Source organism: Borostomias antarcticus (genome assembly GCF_949987555.1).
Source record: "Borostomias antarcticus genome assembly, chromosome: 12".
NCBI lineage: Eukaryota > Metazoa > Chordata > Actinopteri > Stomiiformes > Stomiidae > Borostomias > Borostomias antarcticus.
Genome location: NC_140245.1, coordinates 16,788,601 through 16,808,261, shown reverse-complemented (window position 1 = coordinate 16,808,261; position 19,661 = coordinate 16,788,601). Strand labels below are relative to the sequence as shown.

The following is a 19,661-nucleotide window of genomic DNA, read 5'->3' as shown; positions in this document are numbered from 1 at the left end:
CAGTATGAAAGGTTAGGGCTAGGTAGGAAGGAATATTGTATGTGAATAATGTTTCCAGGCTGAGGGGGTTAGTGTTGTAAATGAATAATGTGTTTCCAGGCTGAGGGTGTTTAACTGGGGCCCTCGGAGAGGCTTATGGGATGAGGCCATGCCTAAGGAGATTCCCAACCTGTACACCATCACTGCTCTGGCCTGGAAGAAGGACGGCTCTCGTCTCTGTGCTGTGAGTAACCAAAACTAACGCACTACATCTGAGTCATAGTAACCAACACTAACTCATTACATCTGAGTCATAGTAACCAACACTAACTCATTACATCTGAGTCATGGTAACCAACACTAACTCATTACATCTGAGTCATAGTAACCAACACTAACTCATTACATCTGAGTCATAGTAACCAACACTAACTCACTACATCTGAGTCATAGTAACCAACACTAACGCACTACATCTGAGTCATAGTAACCAACACTAACGCACTACATCTGAGTCATAGTAACCAACACTCACTCACTACATCTGAGTCATAGTAACCAACACTAACTCACTACATCTGAGTCATAGTAACCAACACTAACTCACTACATCTGAGTCATAGTAACCAACACTAACTCACTACATCTGAGTCATAGTAATAAACACTAACTCACTACATCTGAGTCAAAATAACCAACACTAACTCACTACATCTGAGTCATAGTAACCAACAGTAACTCACATTATCAGAGTCATAGTAACCAATACTAACTCACTACGTCTGAGTCATAGTAACCAACACCGACTCACTATGTCTGAGTCATAGTAACCAACACTAACTCACTACATCTGAGTCATAGTAACCAACACTAACTCACTACATCTGAGTCATAGTAACCAACACTAACTCACTACATCTGAGTCATAGTAATAAACACTAACTCACTACATCTGAGTTAAAATAACCAACACTAACTCACTACATCTGAGTCATAGTAACCAACACTAACTCACTACATCTGGGTCATAGTAACCAACAGTAACTCACATTATCAGAGTCATAGTAACCAATACTAACTCACTACGTCTGAGTCATAGTAACCAACACTGATTCACTATGTCTGAGTCATAGTAACCAACACTGACTCACATTATCATAGTAACAAGCCCAAGTTTCTGAGTTGTGTTGACTGTTTCCTCAGCAGCAGTGTTGGTCTGGTTCTCTGTGTTCAGGGTACGCTGTGTGGAGGGGTGGAGGAATTCGACTGCTGCCTGCGCAGGAGTATTTACAAGAACAAGTTTGAGATGACCTATGTGGGCCTGAGTCAGGTACAGAACAAGTTTGAGATTACCTATGATCTATGTGGGCCTGAGTCAGGTACAGAACAAGTTTGAGGTGACCTACAGTCATCTGAACTTCAATATTTTGCCGCACTTTGTGGCGAGAGCAACAACAACAGTGGCAGCGGCGGTAAAATAATTATTACAGCCTGCAACCACAAGGGGCAGTAAAGCACTGCTACAGTGTAGTGGGCTACTAGGCTTCTCTGACAATCTGGCTTTAGTTGCTTATAGCCTAATGTAGGCTACGTTTCTCTGTTTGACCGGTCTGAATTGCAAACTGCTTTTTGGATTAGCTACAGCAGAGACAGTAGGCTACATAAAATTGGTTATTTGAGGGGCTATCATTTTACCAACTGATCGCACTTTATTCATTCTTTAGATTCAAACCCAGACCTCAGAAATCACACATTTTAAACCCCTATTATTTTCAACGATGCAGTCAGAATAACAACATTAAATATACAATCAATAAATAGCACTAAACCAGTGAAGACTTTAATTTCAACCCGTATTTACCAACCCATGATACATTTATTCGATTCAAGGCACCTTCAAAACCTGGCTGCCCAAGTAGCACAATCGTTAGTGCAGCAGACTTATAATACAGTGGTCACAGGTTGAACTCCCCGTCTTACTGTTGGAAGGATACAATTAGAATTCTATTAAATCGTTAAGAAGGAAAGACGTATTCTTTTATACTATTTGTATTATTATTTCATGAATTTTATTAAGTAACAACGTAACAAGAACGACGGTACAGTAGCCTATCCCTCAAGGTCTGTAGCTGTTCACTTCATAAAATAGTTGATGTCCTATCTATAGGACATCGTCTTAATACAGTAGCTATTCCTAAACTCATGGTTTTGTCCTAGACTATCCCAGATCTCATAGGATATTGAATCTTTGCTTAAGAAATCCAGACTATTCACCTCTATCTCAAATGGTCGGCCTGCATTTGAATTGATCGTTTCTCTATGCTACTGGGCTGGAATATTTGGGGCAGATTGCCAGATGGGCAATTTCTAGCGTTATGGATGTGACATCCGCACTCAAAATGACAACCAAAATGTCTCAGTAAAACTAAAGTTTTTAGAACATTTACATTTGTAATGCATATTCTCAGACCACACAATGGGGAGAACAGATGGTAAAAAAATAAAAATTCAAAAATATTTTTAAAGGATTAACATGGTGATTTTCACTTTTTTTGAGTTTGAACGTGCTATTTGCACAATAGGACATTGAAGAAACACAATAAAAACATTAAATATATCCGTTTTGTCGTTTTTGAGAAACTGGAAGCGTAACATTTTCAGTCCAATTTGACTCGGGGTAAAAAAACTCCGAATTCGTGACGTTTTTCCCATTCTTGGCGTCACCCTAAAGTTTGAAAAACCCTCCTCCACTCCCCTGCACCCGCCTCCAACAGAAACCTGTCTGCGCCGTTTCACCATCTATCGAACACGGTAAGGTAGTTCTGAACCTTTTCTCATCTTGAGAACAATTGAATAGTTGCAGTCTCAATGATGACCACCTCTTATTTTAATATAATTTGTACATTTTATAGGCCTAATTGTATTTGTGGTTGTCATACAAATTGGGAAGTTTTTACCATGATCGTGTCTGATTAGTAGCCAACCTAGCTAATGTTAGATAAACGAACCATAACGTTAGCTGTAATTGGCAACAGTTTTTAAAAAGCTGTCTGATCCAGCTAGCTATCTGTCTTTATCCAGCATGTTGATGTTAGCTAGCCTAATGTTTGGAATGTCAGCTAGCTGTGTTAATTATCCTAGCATGCTAACGTTAGCTCTCAATGCATTTGCTTTTGGTAACGTTAGCCCTCCAGTGCAATGGCAGAAACACAGCGCACCATACTGTACTCTTCCCTGGCATAAACACAGTGCACCATACTGTACTCTTCCCTGGCATAAACACAGTGCACCATACTGTACTCTTCCCTGGCATAAACACAGTGCACCATACTGTACTCTTCCCTGGCATAAACACAGTGCACCATACTGTACTCTTCCCTGGCATAAACACAGCGCACCATACTGTACTCTTCCCTGGCATCAAATCTACTTGCACCAGGTAGAAACTGTGCTGTAAGGTTTCCGAAGCGATATCCTACCATACTGTTGTGAGCGTGCTTTGTTGTATAGGCCAATACAATAGGCAAAGTTACGAAGTCAAAGGTGGATATAAGTCAGTTTGTCTCCACAAGAATCTCCCGATTATCTCTCGCTCAAACTTAATTCGATATAATTTAGACTTACTGATAAATAGCCTATTGTTGTAATTTATGCTGTTTTGCATATGCAAAATATCGATGCTATTACTAATCGCTTTTATAATTTGTCCCCTTTTCTTGTAGCCAGATCACTACATTTCCAATACTGGGACTCGGGAGGTCCAGGTCCCTTCAGGGCTCTGGAGGTGTGCAGGTCCTGGAGGACAGGTTGCAGCCAATGTCACCTAATGATATTATAAATGTTACAACACCGCCCTGTTTTATGAGAAAGTAGCCTATGTCTTAATTTAATGTCATGTTGTATGCGCAACAATTACCTCGTAAAATAAAGACGTAGTCCTACAGTACCCGTGCGGGTTTTTGTCATTTATTTATTCTCACATTTGAACTTGATCAAACACACCTGCTGTGTACTGAATCGTTTGTCCTAAGGTCTTGTATTGCAGCGTTGTGATGCGCATATAGAGGCTATTGTGCTAAAATTATGACTACATTTCAGGGTGGGTGGAGGTGAAGATATTAAGTCAAGTTATTATGTTCCTTTCATAATTTACAACTCTAAATAATTGTAATTCTGCAAAACATTCTGAAAGTTGTGTAAACCTTATCATCACTGTGGCATCTGCTCCACATAATGTTGATCATCCCAGCACCTCGATCCGACCCAACTTCAGGAAGCATTGCGCATTTTGGGATTAAACAGCTCCAGTAGATATATTCTATTAGAACCAGAGGGCATTACGATAACATTCAAAACGAGATCTATTGACTGCATGACCTGTTAGTCTCCAGACTCCGGAGTAGGCTATACCCCTTGACCGCTGCGCTCACGGAGTCGTGGTGCACGGCCCGCTATCTCTCCAAACGCATGCAGTCTCCCACATAATTCGGGGTAGGATAAGTAGGCTACATGTAGGCTACATCCTCTCCCCCTTTCTGTAAAGCGCACATTGTGTTGCCTTTGTATATGAAACAAGCTATAATGATTGAATTGATCTGACTAATAATCAGTTATTGCGGTGGTATTCCACTAAATTCCTTTATATCACCACAACTGACAGATGTTCCCAGAACAGTAACGTTTCAGTGTTCAACTGGCTTTGTTGGACACCTACTAAGATAAATAACGTTAGACTGGTGAACAATGCGGATTTTATGTCGGTTTCACAGCGCAAATGATCTGTCTTCTGGTAAGACCCACAGTTGCAATTATTTGACTAACTAGGTCTATATCTACTGTTCGTAGCTGGCTGAAAGCGAGTCTAATAGCCCAAGCCTCCAAGCTTGCGTGGCCGGCTGCAGGGTGCTTTTCCTCTGTCGTGGGGGAGACGTGTCGTCGTTATACTTTTATCGTACTTTTCCCAAATAGGCCTAATGCAAATTCGAGGATACGGCCTGTTACGTAGCGTGTATCTTTATAATGTTTGGGGGTTAATATAATATTAAGGACTTTGTAAATGCCCCTGGTTAGCAGCTAGAAAAATGGCTATTGATCTGGCTGTTGCGCGATCTAGCTCTTGTGTTGTTTAGCTCGGAGCGGTGGTAGCTATGGTAACGGGGCACACGCCTGTCAATCATAATGATTCCAGTTGGTCATTTGCTCAGAGAACTGTCAATCAGTTGTTATGAATCACGCCCAGTTTTGAGTGAGTGAACTTTTTGAGTGGCAGATTCAGACCTCTAAAAACATGTTTTAAAAGAATTTGTATGGATGAATTCTGAAATAGTTAAACACATGTGTTTTGTTGTTGCCTAAAGATACCTGGAAAGTGTTATATTGAACCACCATGTTAATCCTTTAAATTAAAAAAAAAATGACAAAAAGGCATGCGTTATGGATGTGACAAAAAAAAGTCGTTTTCTGGACACTATACTTTTTAAAAAAACTCTGTGAACTTTTAAGTCTAATGCAGAAATGTTGATATCCACATGATGAAGGAGTCTTGGCTGAACATGAAAATAGCAGGATTTAAAATATTTAATAATTTATTTAGAATTGTATGAGGAATAAACAGCGTTATGGATGTGACGTTATGCCGTTATGGATGTGACGCATCTGAAATGCACATAGAAACACTTTGGGAAATCAACAATCAAACTATCACAGCACTTTTATTGACACCTTAAGTGACTCTAAATGTCAGTTTTGACATGAAGAAAACCATTTTTAATGGCTCTGAAGATTTTCAAGATGGCCGCCAAAATAGTTTTTTTTAGGCTATTGAGGGGATCGTGTCTAAATGCATTTTTCTGCGTGGCGACGCACCAAAGATAGCAAATGTCCGGTTGTCACTCCCTCCCTCTCCGTCGGGTTGTTGACCTGCAGTTCTGTGTTGCTACCACAAGAGGCAGTGTTTTTTTGTGCATGGCTGTAAGCCAACACACATAGAATAGCGTTTGTCTGGTTATCCCTCCCTCCCTCCGGTCAATGTTGACCTGCATTTCTCTGTTGGCACCACAAGAGGCAGTAGTCCCAGCACACCAAAATAAAGAAGGACACCAAAATCAACCTGCCGATCTCCAATGCACAAGTAGAGCAGCTGTGAAAGCATAGGACTCCCATCCGGGAGACGGGGGTTCAAGGCCCTGGTGGGGATGACTTTATGGGACTATACCCCAAACATCCACACGTTCATCTTTTCACTCCAATCTTTTTATCTCTTACCTTTGTCCAGAAACAGAAGTTGAACCAATTGCAGCAAAATAGCTAACGTTACAGGAATCATCAGTGTAACTGCTTTAGCCACTAGCCGCTAGGGCTGTCGCGGTTACCGCAATATTGCACGACCGCGGTACTGTGAAACAAAACGCGCTACTCCTCAGACGACCGCATCAACCGCAGTAACTAACGATTTTTCATTTTGTTCTTATGTTTCATGAGGCTTTTCCCATTAGAGCTGTCAAATAAATATCAGGTATGGACTTACTTTTTTCTAGCCAACCCTAAACAAACACACCATTCCGACAGGCCGTGTCTTCAGCATTACAAGGAGTTCAGACAGATTTTCGAAATTTGTTAATCAATTTCCAAAGCATTTATTTCCATTTGGAAATCAATTTCCGAAGCATGTATTTACAATCAGGCCTAACACTTGTCAGTAGGCTGTGTAGATAAGTGACAAAATAAATGGGACACGCATATTGTTTTTTGCTTAATAGACGCAATTTCGCTTCCAATCCATGTTGAGGTATTTATGATTCTGTGCGTAATAATTCTGAACAGATTTAGGAATTACAGAACGTCTTTCAGAGGTCTGATTGTTAATTCCTTTTGTCAATTATGATTTTGATCACCAGTGAATCAAAGGTAAGCCTACTATTTGAAATGTAAGGGTTTTCGCATGCCTTCTGTAGCCTATGGCACCGGCAGGTAGGCCTACTACACTTTGCGAGTCCATTGCGAGAGGAAGGCTCTATGTAAGAAGATCTAGCACGTAGCGTAGTTCTGTCATCTAAACAACTCGGAATGAATGAGTTACTAATAAATAGCCAATTTAGAAAGAAAATGTCGGGTTTTAATCGGGCTCGGGCCCATAAATGTACACTTGGAGACATGCTAAAGTCACGCGCACCTCCGAGTGCATTCCCAAGAGTGCTTGAGCAGACACAGAACTCACACATTACCTGCAGGAGGAGCCCATCAACCCCAACGGGGATCCCCCTCGCCTGGTGGCGCGAAAACAAAGCTAGATTTCCCCTGCTCTCTAAAGTCGCACGCAAGTATATGTGCATTTGTGCAACCAGCACATCGTCAGAGAGAGTTTTTAGTGCTACCGGTAACATTGTTAACCCACTCCGATCCTCGCTGAAACCACACAAAGTAAATATGTTGGTGTTCCTTCAGTGTAACAAGGACATGAAAACCCCTCAGTATAGCCAGTGCCTTCTCATGTAGGCCTACACTCTACCATACAAGTTAAGTTGTGCTTTAGAGAAGTCTTTCATTGTATTATTGTTAGGCTATTGTTTAATTATAGGCTAAATGGTTCGGATTTTCCTATATTTTAGAGCCTACTTTAATTTACAGTTTGTCTTTTCTTTGGTAAACATTTCATAAAAGAAGCATATTTGTTTTATAGCCTATTTATTTAGCTTTATTATTAAATTTGTATTATGTGTATTGCCTGTTTGTGTTATAGGGCACCATTGCATTCCTGTAATAAAATTCCGATTGACTGATATTGCTACAGTATTTATTTAATGTAGCCGATGTTTTCGTTTGATAAACAAATAAGAGGTAGGCTACAGTACACACACTATAAAAATCTCATTTATAAAGCACAGGGGGGAAGCAAAAAAAATAGTGCAATAATACCGCATAAAAAACCACCCTTTGAAAGCCACCCTTTTGTATCGCTGGAGAAATTTCTTCACCGCGACAGCCCTACTGACCGCTACCATTAATGTTATGGAAGCTGCTGCTAGTTGTTGCGATTTCATGAGCTAATTGGCTATCCTGCTCTTATATTGCTGGATTAGCATTGGAAGCATTGGAACTGATGTGTCCAGGTGACAAGACCTATCTTAATTCATCAGACATTATTTCATGTCATTTCAATTCACAGCTATTTCAGTAGCGTGACTAGCTTCCGTTCCATTCGACCAGTCCTGAACAGAAACAAGCCAGCCACGCACATAAGCCAGGCTGGACCTAGCCTGGTTTAACAATGCAATGGACCTTATAACCGTAGCCATTAATCATAGCCTACATTTTGGTAAACGGGAGCTTCTCTAAATGCTTCATGGACATCGCGGTGGGAATTCTTAAATGTAATTTCTTCTAATAAATGCTTCATGATAGACAATGATCTCAAATTTGACATTCACTTGAAATAAATCATAACAATTTACTTAACTGATGTCGAGACTGCATGCCAGCCAGAATGTGTAATAAGCTATAACGGGACTGGCAATTTGGTTATTTGCGATTCTAACGGGAAAGCTGCGCTCAGCAATGTTGGGGTTTATAATGTCACGTCCATAACGGTCACATCCGTAACGCAGAAAATACACATTTAGAAAGAGATTAGAACAACTATATGATGCATATATGACATCAGTGAAAGTTAGCTTTGCACAGAAAGTTTGGGCAATATTGCATGTAAAATTTATTTTTTATAACGACTTTTGCTGAAAAACGTTACGGACGTGACATTGGCTGTCCTGTAAAAGCACGTCATCTTGACATGGCTCAACCGTTAAAGGGATGAACTTAATGAACCAATATTATACATATTGCATTACAAGCCCCTTATCTCCACATGAGAGGCTGTGGAACCCGTGTGAGTGAAAAAATAGGCCCTTATGCCCTTTTAACAACTCATACAATTAGGTTAACTGAAAATTGTATTTTTTAATTACTCTGATACCTGTTGTAATGGGTGGAAATATGTAATTTCTTAAATGATCTGATCAGATGAATTCAGTACACCAAAATATAGACCTTGATGATATATTTTAAAGTGATTTTGTTATGTATAGTATAACTTTATTTTTTCATGATGAGGTTGACATTTACATGGAATTGCCCAGATCAACAATTGATTTGATTAATTTATTTGCTGAGGGACAGCGCAAGTTAATGAAGAATCACTATATGATTTTAGCAATACAAACAGAGATTGTAAACTAGCCAGGTTGTAGCCAGAGGCTAATTTCCACCTGTAGTCCCATGGGAAGATGTTCCCTAAAGGAAGAGAAGAACAATACAAATTAAAGCTGCTTCGCAGCGATGAGGCGGGGCCAGGCAATTTCCGACAAGTTTAGGAGCAATAAGCGAGCGAATAGGAGGACAACAAGAAAGTTGACATTCCAATGTTAATTTTGTACATTCATATCGTATCGTAAAACATTTGTAAAACATTTTGATGCATTGTAAGCTCGATTTTGATAATTCAACAATCTGGTCAATGAGTTTGTGAATTACAGTCTGAACATCCAGTGGAGCAAGTTGTGTGGTGTTAATTGATTGAAAAATGTGGGATGAGATATGTTTATTAATTTTTACAGGTTTTGTCTGCTTTTCTTCATAATTGACCATTAACTTCAGCAGCTGTGTACTCAGTCAGTTGCCAATCAATCGATTTAGTCATTGTAATCCTCGGCGGGGGCTGGGTAGGGTTGCCAACAGCGATGTCTCCGGAGCTTGCGTTGGATTGTGGGTAATGTAGTTTTCTCTGTATGTAGTGTTGGTTTCAGAGGACAGAATTAAACATATTTTTAAAAATTCAATTTTTGAGATAAAATTCTGAAATAAATCACACTACATCTTGGATATGTGGCCAATGTTGTCACTTTTTATGAGGATGATCAGACATTGATTTGGCGAGAATTATTAGGAACTGTATACAGAACTGTTTACAGTAAAACCTTTTGATGTGCTGTGGGCTCAATTGTTCATATTTCAATAATCTGTGAGGATCGTTTGGTACGGACCGTCTGAAGATACAGTATATCAATTTTGGTGTCAATTGAACAAAAGATGTGGGAGGAGATAGGTTTGATAGGTTTTACAGTTTATGAAAAAATCAGAGTGATGGACTTCAAAATTCCTGCAAGGTCAGAGTGTATGAAAGTTTTGTCTCACTTGGTACTACATTCATGTGGTTGTTTTACAGTGATGGCACCTATGGCTGATTTGTTATGATTTTTTTAAGTTTTAAACTTTAGACTGTTGCTGTAGCGCCACCTTCAGCTTTATTGACCTACAATGCAGATTGAGGACTTTGGGTATAGTACTGGAGCTATGTGCAAATGTTGGTGATTTTTTGTCTACAGGAAGTTAGACTTCAGTGGAAGATGGAGAATAATAATAATAAGTAAAACATTTTGATGCATTGTAAGCTCAATTTTGATAATTCAATAATCTGGTCAATGAGTTTGTGAATGACAGTTTGAAGATCCGGTGTAGCAACTTTAGTGTTAATTGATTGAAAAATGTGGGTTACAGGTTTTGTTAGCTTTTTTTTCATAATTGAACATTAACTTCAGCAGCTGTGTACTCAGTCAGTTGCCAATCAATCGATTTAGTCATTGTAATCCTCGGCGGGGGTTGGGTAGGGTTGCCAACAGCGATGTCTCCGATTCGTGGAGCTTGCGTTGGATTGTGGGTAACGTAGTTTTCTCTGTATGAAGTGTTGGTTTCAGAGGACAGAATTAAACATATTTTAAAAAATTCAATTTTTGAGATAAAATTCTGAAAAAAATCATACTACATCTTGGATATGTGGCCAATGTTGTCACTTTTTATGAGGATGATCAGACATTGATTTGGCGAGAATTAATAGGAACTGTATACAAAACTGTTAACAGTGAAACTCTTTGATGTGCTGTGGGCTCAATTTTTTATATTTCAAAAATCTGTGAGGATCCTTTGGTAAGGACAGTCTGTAGATACAGTATATTCATTTTGGTGTCAATTGAACAAAAAATGTGGGAGGAGATATGTTTGATAGGTTTTACAGTTTATGAAGAAATCAGAGTGATGGACTTCAAAATTCCTGCAAGGTCAAAGTGTATGAAGGTTTTGTCTCACTTGGGACTACATTCACGTGGTGGTTTTACAGTGATAGCACCTATGGCTGATTTGTTATGATTTTTTTAAGTTTTAAACTTTAGACTGTTGCTGTAGCGCCACCTTCAGGTTTATTGACCTACAATGCAGGTTGAGGACTTTGGATATAGTACTGGAGCTATGTGCAAATTTTGGTGATTTTTTGTCCATGGGAAGTTAGACTTCAGTGGAAGATGGAGAATAATAATAATTATAATAATAATAATAATAATAATATAGGCAAATACAATAGGGTTCCGGCAGCTACGCTGCCTGGCCCCTAAAAACCTATAACGTTAAATTTAAAAGCATAACATACAACAAAAACATACATCAGGATTATAACAAGATAGCCACATATCAATTAACTATTCCAAAAGTTGCCTCCCTTCACTGAGAGGACGGAGTGACCGAAGGTTGTGCGCCTAAATGGCTACGCAGTCCCCCCTAGCTGAGGCTCTAGTACATCTGGTGGTGCTACTGCTGTTTGTTTGCTTTCTGATGTAGTTACCTAGTGGGGGCGGTGCTAGGTCATGTAGGACCTTAAATATGATGCACGCGTTTTTGAAATGTATTAGATGCTCTATGCTTAGACGTTTATGTTTGGCCATAATAGTACAGTGAAAATGAAGTGAAATGAAATGATAGAGGTTTTTTGTTGAAAACCTTCAGGGCTCGCTTGTACTTAAAATCGGTCTGCTGGAACTGTAGGTGTAATGGATTTTCAAGCGAGTAGCCAAGTAGAACGAGAGAAACAGCAGTAGCCTGGTTAGTTGCTGCAGTGGAGGGAGGTTGAGCGGAAAAATAGCTGGCCAGCATAATCAATCTGGCAAACCAGACCGGTAAAAATCGAATTTGAAATCGAATGGAGCGGTCGAAGACGTGGCTGGAACTCGCTAACGTTAGTAGCAACCCCCTCCCCCACAATCCATTAGCCCACTGGCTATAAAACACAACCATGCAGTTAATTTGAATTACCAGCTCGTGAGAGCCGCAACAAAAAGGGAGTCACGCCCAAATAATAATTAACACATATTTAATGGAATAATACAAAAAATCATACAACACAAAATAAGGTAGGATGTGGAATGTCATTAATGTCGGTGGTCTAGTTAGTGGATGGGTGAAATGGAGTGTGGATGTTGAGGGTGTAGGAAACTAATACAAAACCAACTCAAATAACCAAGGCGGGGGAGGTGCCACATTAACCCTGACGACCCCTCCCAACTCCACCTGCAGGATAAAAAACAAAGACAAGACAACACCAATACACAGACACCCCAGCAGATGGATTGTCAGGGTCGTCACCCCCCCCCCCCCCCCACAACCTGGATAGATGCCTTTTTTTCACACATTCATTGCAATAGCAGTACCAGTTGAAGTAGGCATATTTCATTAACTTAAGGCATAAAGTTAACAAAATAATTATCACAACAAACGAATCATCACACAAAATGGCTCAAAAAGCAGCTTATAAATTGCAATGCTGTGTGAAATGGCTCTCTATTGTAAAAAGGCCTAGGCCTGCTCTGAGACCAGATGGCCTCAAGTGCTTTCTAATAAAGTTATGAACAATTAGAAAAGGTTTATAAAATAAGTAAACATACATACATACATGCATACATACATACATACATACATACATACATACATACATACATACATACATACATACATACATACATACATACCTGTTGTATTAGGTGGAGAATTTGATTTTCCAACAGACTTCTTTTTAACAAAATAACCACACCTTTGTGTGATGTGTCTGAGTGTGTCTCAGTGATGCTGTGGTTCCCTCCCCAGGTGATTGTGAAGAACCTGTCCACAGGGACACGTGTGGTGCTGAAGTCCCACTATGGCTACGAGATCGACGAGGTGAAGATCATGGGCAAGGACCGATACCTGGTGGCCCACACCTCTGACACCTTGCTGCTGGGAGACTTGGTTTCCAACAAGCTCAGTGAGGTAACACCCTGCTACTGGGAGACCAGTGAGGTAACACCCTGCTACTGGGAGACCAGTGAGGTAACACCCTGCTACCGGGAGACAAGTGAGGTAACACCCTGTTGTTGGAGACCTGGTCTCCGACAAGCTCAGTGGGATAGTAGGGGACTTGTACTGCTGGCATCAAAACAACTCTAGACTAGATGATTGATTGACGCTCAAACTAAGTTAGACCTTAGATTGTCATCTTTTTTTAAATATATTATTATATATATATTTATATATTTATATAGCACATGTTCATACAAGCAAATGTAGCACACTGCTTTACAGAGTAAGAAAATATCATTCTTATAAAGAATACAGATAATAAATAATTTAAAAGAAATTGTAAAAAACAGTAAAAAAAAAGATTTAATAACACAAGTACAGCTACATGATAAAAGCAAGATTAAAAAAGTTATGTCTTAAAATCTCGCTTAAAAAAATTCCCACAGTTTCAGACATTCTTAGGTTTTCTGGCAGGGTATTCCAGGGGCTAGGGGTATACAAACTGAAGGCTGCCTCCCCATGTGACTTGGTCCTGGTTCTAAGAACCGTTAAAAGTTCAGTGCCAGAGGACCTCGGAGACGGAGACCTACTTGGTGTATATCTTAAAACAACCATATCCCTCTTGGAGGGAAGCGATTATAACAGTACTTCCTAAGGAGGCAAAGATAAGGAGTTATGTAGCTCTTTTCGACCAACATCACTCCTGAATGTTGATTATAAGTTGTATGCCTCTATTATTACATTACATATAATGAATCATATAAAACTGGGAAAAAATCAACTCACCCTTGTTAAGCCTTGACGAGAAGGCTTTTGATTGTGTGAACTGGTTGTGAGACCCACAGCAAGAATAAAAGTAAAATGTCGCATAACAGGTCGAATCACTCTAGAACGTGGCACACACCAAGGATTTCCATGCAGCCCTGCCTTTCCATGCTAGCCCAGGCAACAAGGGAGGACCCCAAAATAAAACGCATCCCTATAAGAGAAACAGAACACAAGATGGCATTATATTGCGATGTCCTCATTTATTTACAAAATCCGAATTTATGTCTCCCTACATTCATGAGATTTATCGAAACCTATGGTCAACATTCAGGATACACACTTAATGTGGGAAAGACACAGGTACTAACATAAGGCTATACCCCTTCGAATCATCGCCATGTACCGTCAAATCTTGGCCGAGAACCTTCTGTGTATTTATAAAATACAATGAAATGCACTGTGCCCGGCACTCTCAGACATCAAGACATTACTTAAGACATAAGACAGTAAGACATTACAACAATATGACAGGAGACGTTTACAAAATAAGACATTAAGACACTATAGACACTACGAAATACGACAATAAGAAATTAAGACATTACAAAGAGACATTAAAGTGCATAGAGCAAAAGTAGGAGCATCAGTGATTCATCAGCCTAACTGCCTGTGGAAAAAAACTGTTACTGAGACGGGTGGTACGTGACTTGATGCTCCGGTAACGTTTTTTGGATGGAAGGAGAGAGAACAGTGCATGGGCAGGGTGACTGGGGTCCCTAATGATGGTACAGGCTTTCCTCTTACAGCGAGTGGTGTAGATGTCATGGAGTTTAGGCAGATCGGTGCCAATGATCCTAGCTGCTGTCTTTACAACCCTCTGCAGTTTCCCACTGTCCTGGGAGGTCATGTTCCCATACCACACCGTGATGCAGAACGTGAGAATGCTCTCAATGGTGCACCGGTAGAAATTTGTGAGCGCTTTTGTACTTAAACCAAACTTCTTAAGACGCCTCAGGAAGTACAATCTCTGGTGTGCCTTCTTGAGGGTGCACTTGGTGTTCAGGGACCATGTGAGAGTGTCTGAGATGTGTGTACCGAGAAATCTAAAGCTGTCAACAACCCCCACAGATGCTCCATCGATGATAATTGGAGTGTGATCAGTTGTAGTCTTCCTAAAGTCAACAATGATTTCTTTAGTCTTACTGACATTTAGAGAGAGGTTGTTATCGTGGCACCACAGAGTGAGGTTCTCAACTTCCTTTATGTAGGCCCTCTCATCATTCTCGCTTACTAGGCCAATCAAAGTAGTGTCATCTGCAAATTTAATGATGCTGTTATTCTCGTACATAGCTACACAGTCGTGTGTAAACAGGCTGTACAGTAGAGGGCTGAGGCAGCATCCCTGCAGGGCCCCGGTCCTGAGCACTACGGTGGATGAGAGTGCCTTGCCTATCCTCACTGTCTGAGGCCTGCCCGTCAGAAAATCAAATAGCCAGTTACAGATGGAGCTGCCCAGACCAAGGCCTCTGAGTTTCAACACTAACTTGGATGGAACGATAGTATTAAAAGCAGAGCTATAATCAATAAACAGCATTCTGACATATGCATTCTTATTTTTGAGATGGACTAGAGCAGTGTGCAACGCAAGTGATATAGCGTCGTCTACAGATCTATTTGCACAGTAGGCAAACTGCAGTGGATCGAGGGTAGCAGGGATGTTACATTGGATATATGAGATAACCAATCTTTCCAAGCATTTCATAATCACAGATGTCAGAGTCGTCACAGTCGTTAAGACAAGAGACAGGTGTTTTCTTAGGTACAGGTACGATGATGGTTTCCTTGAAACAGCATGGAACCACACACAATGACAGGGACAGATTAAATATGTCAGTAAAAACCGGAGCTTGTTGGTCGTAGCATGTCTTAAGTACACGAGATGGAATGCCGTCTGGACCGGCTGCTTTACGACCGTTAACCCTCTTAAAAGTCTTACTCACGTCAGTCTCTGTTATCTGTAGGTCGACAACATCTGGTGGCCGCTGCGCAGCTGGTAGGCCTACAGGGTCCGGGTTGTGGGCTTCGAAGCGGGCGAAAAAGTTATTTAGTTCGTCCGGGAGAGACGCAGGCGAGTCGGTGATCATACCGGGTTTGGGCTTATAGCCCGTAATAGCCTGCACCCCCTTCCACATGCGCTGCAAGTCACGGCCGCTGTAGTCCTGCTCCAGTCTGTCTCTGTAGCGTCTCTTGGCAGCTTTTATAGCCCTCCGTAGTTCATACCTGGCTCTTTTGTAGTGTTCGCCATCTCCAGATTGAAAAGCAGTAGTACGTTCCTTCAGCCTCCGGCGAATATCGCTGTTGACCCAGGGCTTCTCATTAGGATATAGGCGAGTGGTCCGTACTGGTATACAGAGCTCCACCCAGAATCAAATGTAGTCAATGACTACTGTAGTGTACTCGTCCAAGCTCAAGGCCTACTCCCTAAAGATTGACCAATCTGTTAGGTCAAAGCAAGCCATGAGTTTGGGAATGTTTTCTGCAGTCCAGCATTGCACTGTCCTCACCGTGGGCTGCGCGCACCTCACTCTCTGCTTGTAGGCAGGGAGCAGGAGCACTGACAGGTGGTCAGATTTCCCAAAGTGGGGTCGCGGGATGGATCTGTAGGCTGCCTTGATTGTGGAGTAGCAGTGATCCAAAGTCTTATTTCCCCTGGTGTGGCACTTGAAATGTTGGTAATACTTTGGTAGCACAGATTTCATATTACAGTGGTTGAAGTCACCCGTCACGATAGAAACGGCGTCAGGGTGCAGATTCTGATTGCTGATGGCTCCGTGCAGTTCATCCATAGCCGCTGTAGCTTTAGCTTGTGGCGGTATGTAGACAACAGTTAGCAGTATACAGGGGAATTCTCTCGGGAGGTAGAATGGTCTACACCTCACTGTTACACCGGTGAACCTTCCCTCAGCTAGGGCACTGAAAATGGGTCGTGGATGGGTATTCCAGCATGACAGTGACCCAAAACACGTGGCCAAGGCAACAAAGGAGTGGCTCAAGAAGAAGCACATTAAGGTCCTGGATTGGCCTAGCCAGTCTCCAGACCTTAATCCCATAGAAAATCTGTGGAGGGAGCTGAAGCTTCGAGTTACCAAACCCTCCTGAGATGTGTGCAAACCTGGTGGCCAACTGCAAGAAATGTCTGACCTCTGATTGCCAACAAGGGTTTTGCCACCAAGTACTAAGTCATGTTTTGCGAAGCAGTCAAATACTTATTTCACTCATTAAAATGCAAATCTAAAATTTCATTTTTTTGATGCGTTTTTCTGGACTTAAAATAAACCTACCATTACAATTATAGACCGATCATTTCGTTGTCAGTGGGCAAACTTATAAAATCAGCATGGGATCAAATAATTATTTCCCTCACTGTACAGTACCTGAGGAATTGGAAGGAGGAGACAAATATTTGGTTAAGATATTTCTCGCAGCCAGTAAGAAAGCGATGTGTGATAGTTATTTTAGACTTGTCTAGTCCAAAGATTTACCAAGATACGTTCAAAAGGTTGAGTCTGGTTTATTGAATGAAATCATTACGAGCGCAAGGACTTCCTGACAAACGCAGCAAAGGTGGTTCAGTCAGAGAAGTGAAGTCAGTCACTTCTGGCTGTGGCTTATGTACAGTCCAAACAAAGGTACAGTGTTTCCAGGATGTGATTGGCTACTGCATTGTACATGAATGTGAAATGGCAGGCGTGGCCAAGAGCACAGACATGTGACAACAAAGAAAACAAAAGTCTGAATGAGGACGAGGAAGACCAAGGTGGGGCCCCTCCGACCTAAACAAAGAGATGAGGAAGAGCTATGCAGAGTGTGCTCACAATTACAAAAGAGGGAGAGCTGAGGTGTTTTACATGACTGAAACTGGGGTTTTGCAGGGGACTTGGGGGGAGGTGATAAATTACAAAGACAAAGGCTTAAGGTGGGTTTAAGGTGTTTGGATGTAAATTCCTGGACAATCCCTCATTTGTGCCTGAACAGGCACACAAAAATAAAATCCAAACACAGTGTAAACAGTCAGCTATGCTATACATGTGGAAAGGAAATAATCTCTCCACTAGGTGGAAACTTTAATTATTTCCTCTCAACGTGCAAAATCACACACCAAAACCCCTTGCTTCAGAAATTTGACAGGAAACAAGATAAAAAAATTGACATGATTATATACTATTTATAGTCTAAGAGTGGACAACCATTCACCAAAAAACAAACTTGATTTAACAAGGCAAAAAAAAGATAAAATGGTTACCAGTGTAAGAGGGGCAAAAAACCTCTTGGTCAATTTAGAGGAAAAACCCAAACTTATTTATCAACTCATGTTTCAACCATTGCAACTCTTGTAAACAAATATGATATTTTCCAGATTATTTTAAAGTTCATTCACTCTTGTGAATAATTGCATGTGATGTCCTATGGAACATAGATTCCATGTGTGCGTCGCTGAATGTTTAATGTAGGTTCCAGTGTGTGCGATCAGAGGTGCAGTCCGATTGCTCATCAGAGGAGAATGTCATCTGGGGAATGCAAGGCGTCTTCTCTTCTAGATCGCAACTTCGATGTCGCGTTGCTTGAAATCAGTTATGTTCAATGTTAGTGTGTGCAGGTGTGTGTGCGTGTGTGCATCTTGTGAGGAGGTGACCAGCAAGGTCATTTTTCCTCCGATTCCTCGTCAGAGGAGAGGACAGTGTGATGGCCCATGGTTATGGCCTCTGAGCCCTCTGGTTCAGCTGCATTCTGATCTCCTGGTGTTTGCGATCCCCTGGTGGACCGTCCTCTGCTGCTTGGACCCGTCGGCAATGGCTTGCATGGGTCCAACGAAGTCCTCTCAGATCGCTGTCTGCGTGATGAGTAGAAACTGGTACGGCCCGAGCCACCTCGGCGAGTTCCAGCTCCTTCGTCTGTGGTCGTGGACCAGGACCCAATCCCCAGGAGAGATGTGATGCAGGAACCCCTCCTTAGCCTCAGGAAATGGCGGTCCTCACTCTGTTGGAGACATCTGTTAACATCCTCCGCCACCCCTGTTTTGAAACATGATCTGGCCCGTGGGCTAGTTTGAAAGCATAATGAAAACATGAACGAGGTAGTACAGGTTTGTCATTAGGCCCTAGATACAGGTTAGTTTGGTGGTGGAAATGTGCACTTAGTCCTTCATTTCTTTTTCTCCGCAGGTGGAGCAGATGCTTGTAGGTCAGAAATGTAGGCTCTTGAACTGAACCCGGTCCATCCCTGTACTGCTCCACTTAGGGCCGGCCCGGGTCGTGCTGCTGGAGGGCTCACCTCGGCGCTCCCGCCTCCAGCACAGGCTGATGAAGTGCTCCGTCTGTGGATCCACAGATGAGAGAGACAAACAGAGACAAAACAGAAGAGCAAAAGAGAGTCCTCTGGTCTGGTCTCCCTGTTCCCTTCTTTGGTCAGGAACGGTTATTCAACAGTCTGTAGGAGATACTCAGAAACATGGTTAAGCGCAAGCTCCTGCTTTGGGGAAAAAATGTTGTTATTCTGTCAGGAAAACTTAAACAGGGTGACTGTTCAAGTGTCATTTAGAGCCAGTCTGCAGTAGCCTACAGTGACATCAGGGGCAGCGTTAGAATGACTTCAATACGCCCAGTCCCCAGTCATGATCAAGGCAATTGGGTTTGGCTCTAGCATTTCTCTCATGATTTTATGAAAATAAAATAACCATATTCTCGCCTCAACAAAACAACACCCCC

The 19,661-nt window shown here is 41.4% G+C and overlaps 1 protein-coding gene across 1 annotated transcript in view; it reads left to right on the top strand.

Moving 5' to 3' along the window:
- The window catches only part of ift172 (intraflagellar transport 172), an 86,850-nt gene that overhangs the window by 3,478 nt on the left and 63,711 nt on the right, over positions 1 to 19,661 (top strand). Inside the window, exons 9-11 of the mRNA XM_084447306.1 lie at positions 100 to 223; positions 1,214 to 1,309; positions 12,937 to 13,098. Coding sequence (XP_084303432.1) covers positions 100 to 223; positions 1,214 to 1,309; positions 12,937 to 13,098 — 382 coding nt within the window. The remainder of the gene's footprint in view (positions 1 to 99; positions 224 to 1,213; positions 1,310 to 12,936; positions 13,099 to 19,661) is intronic.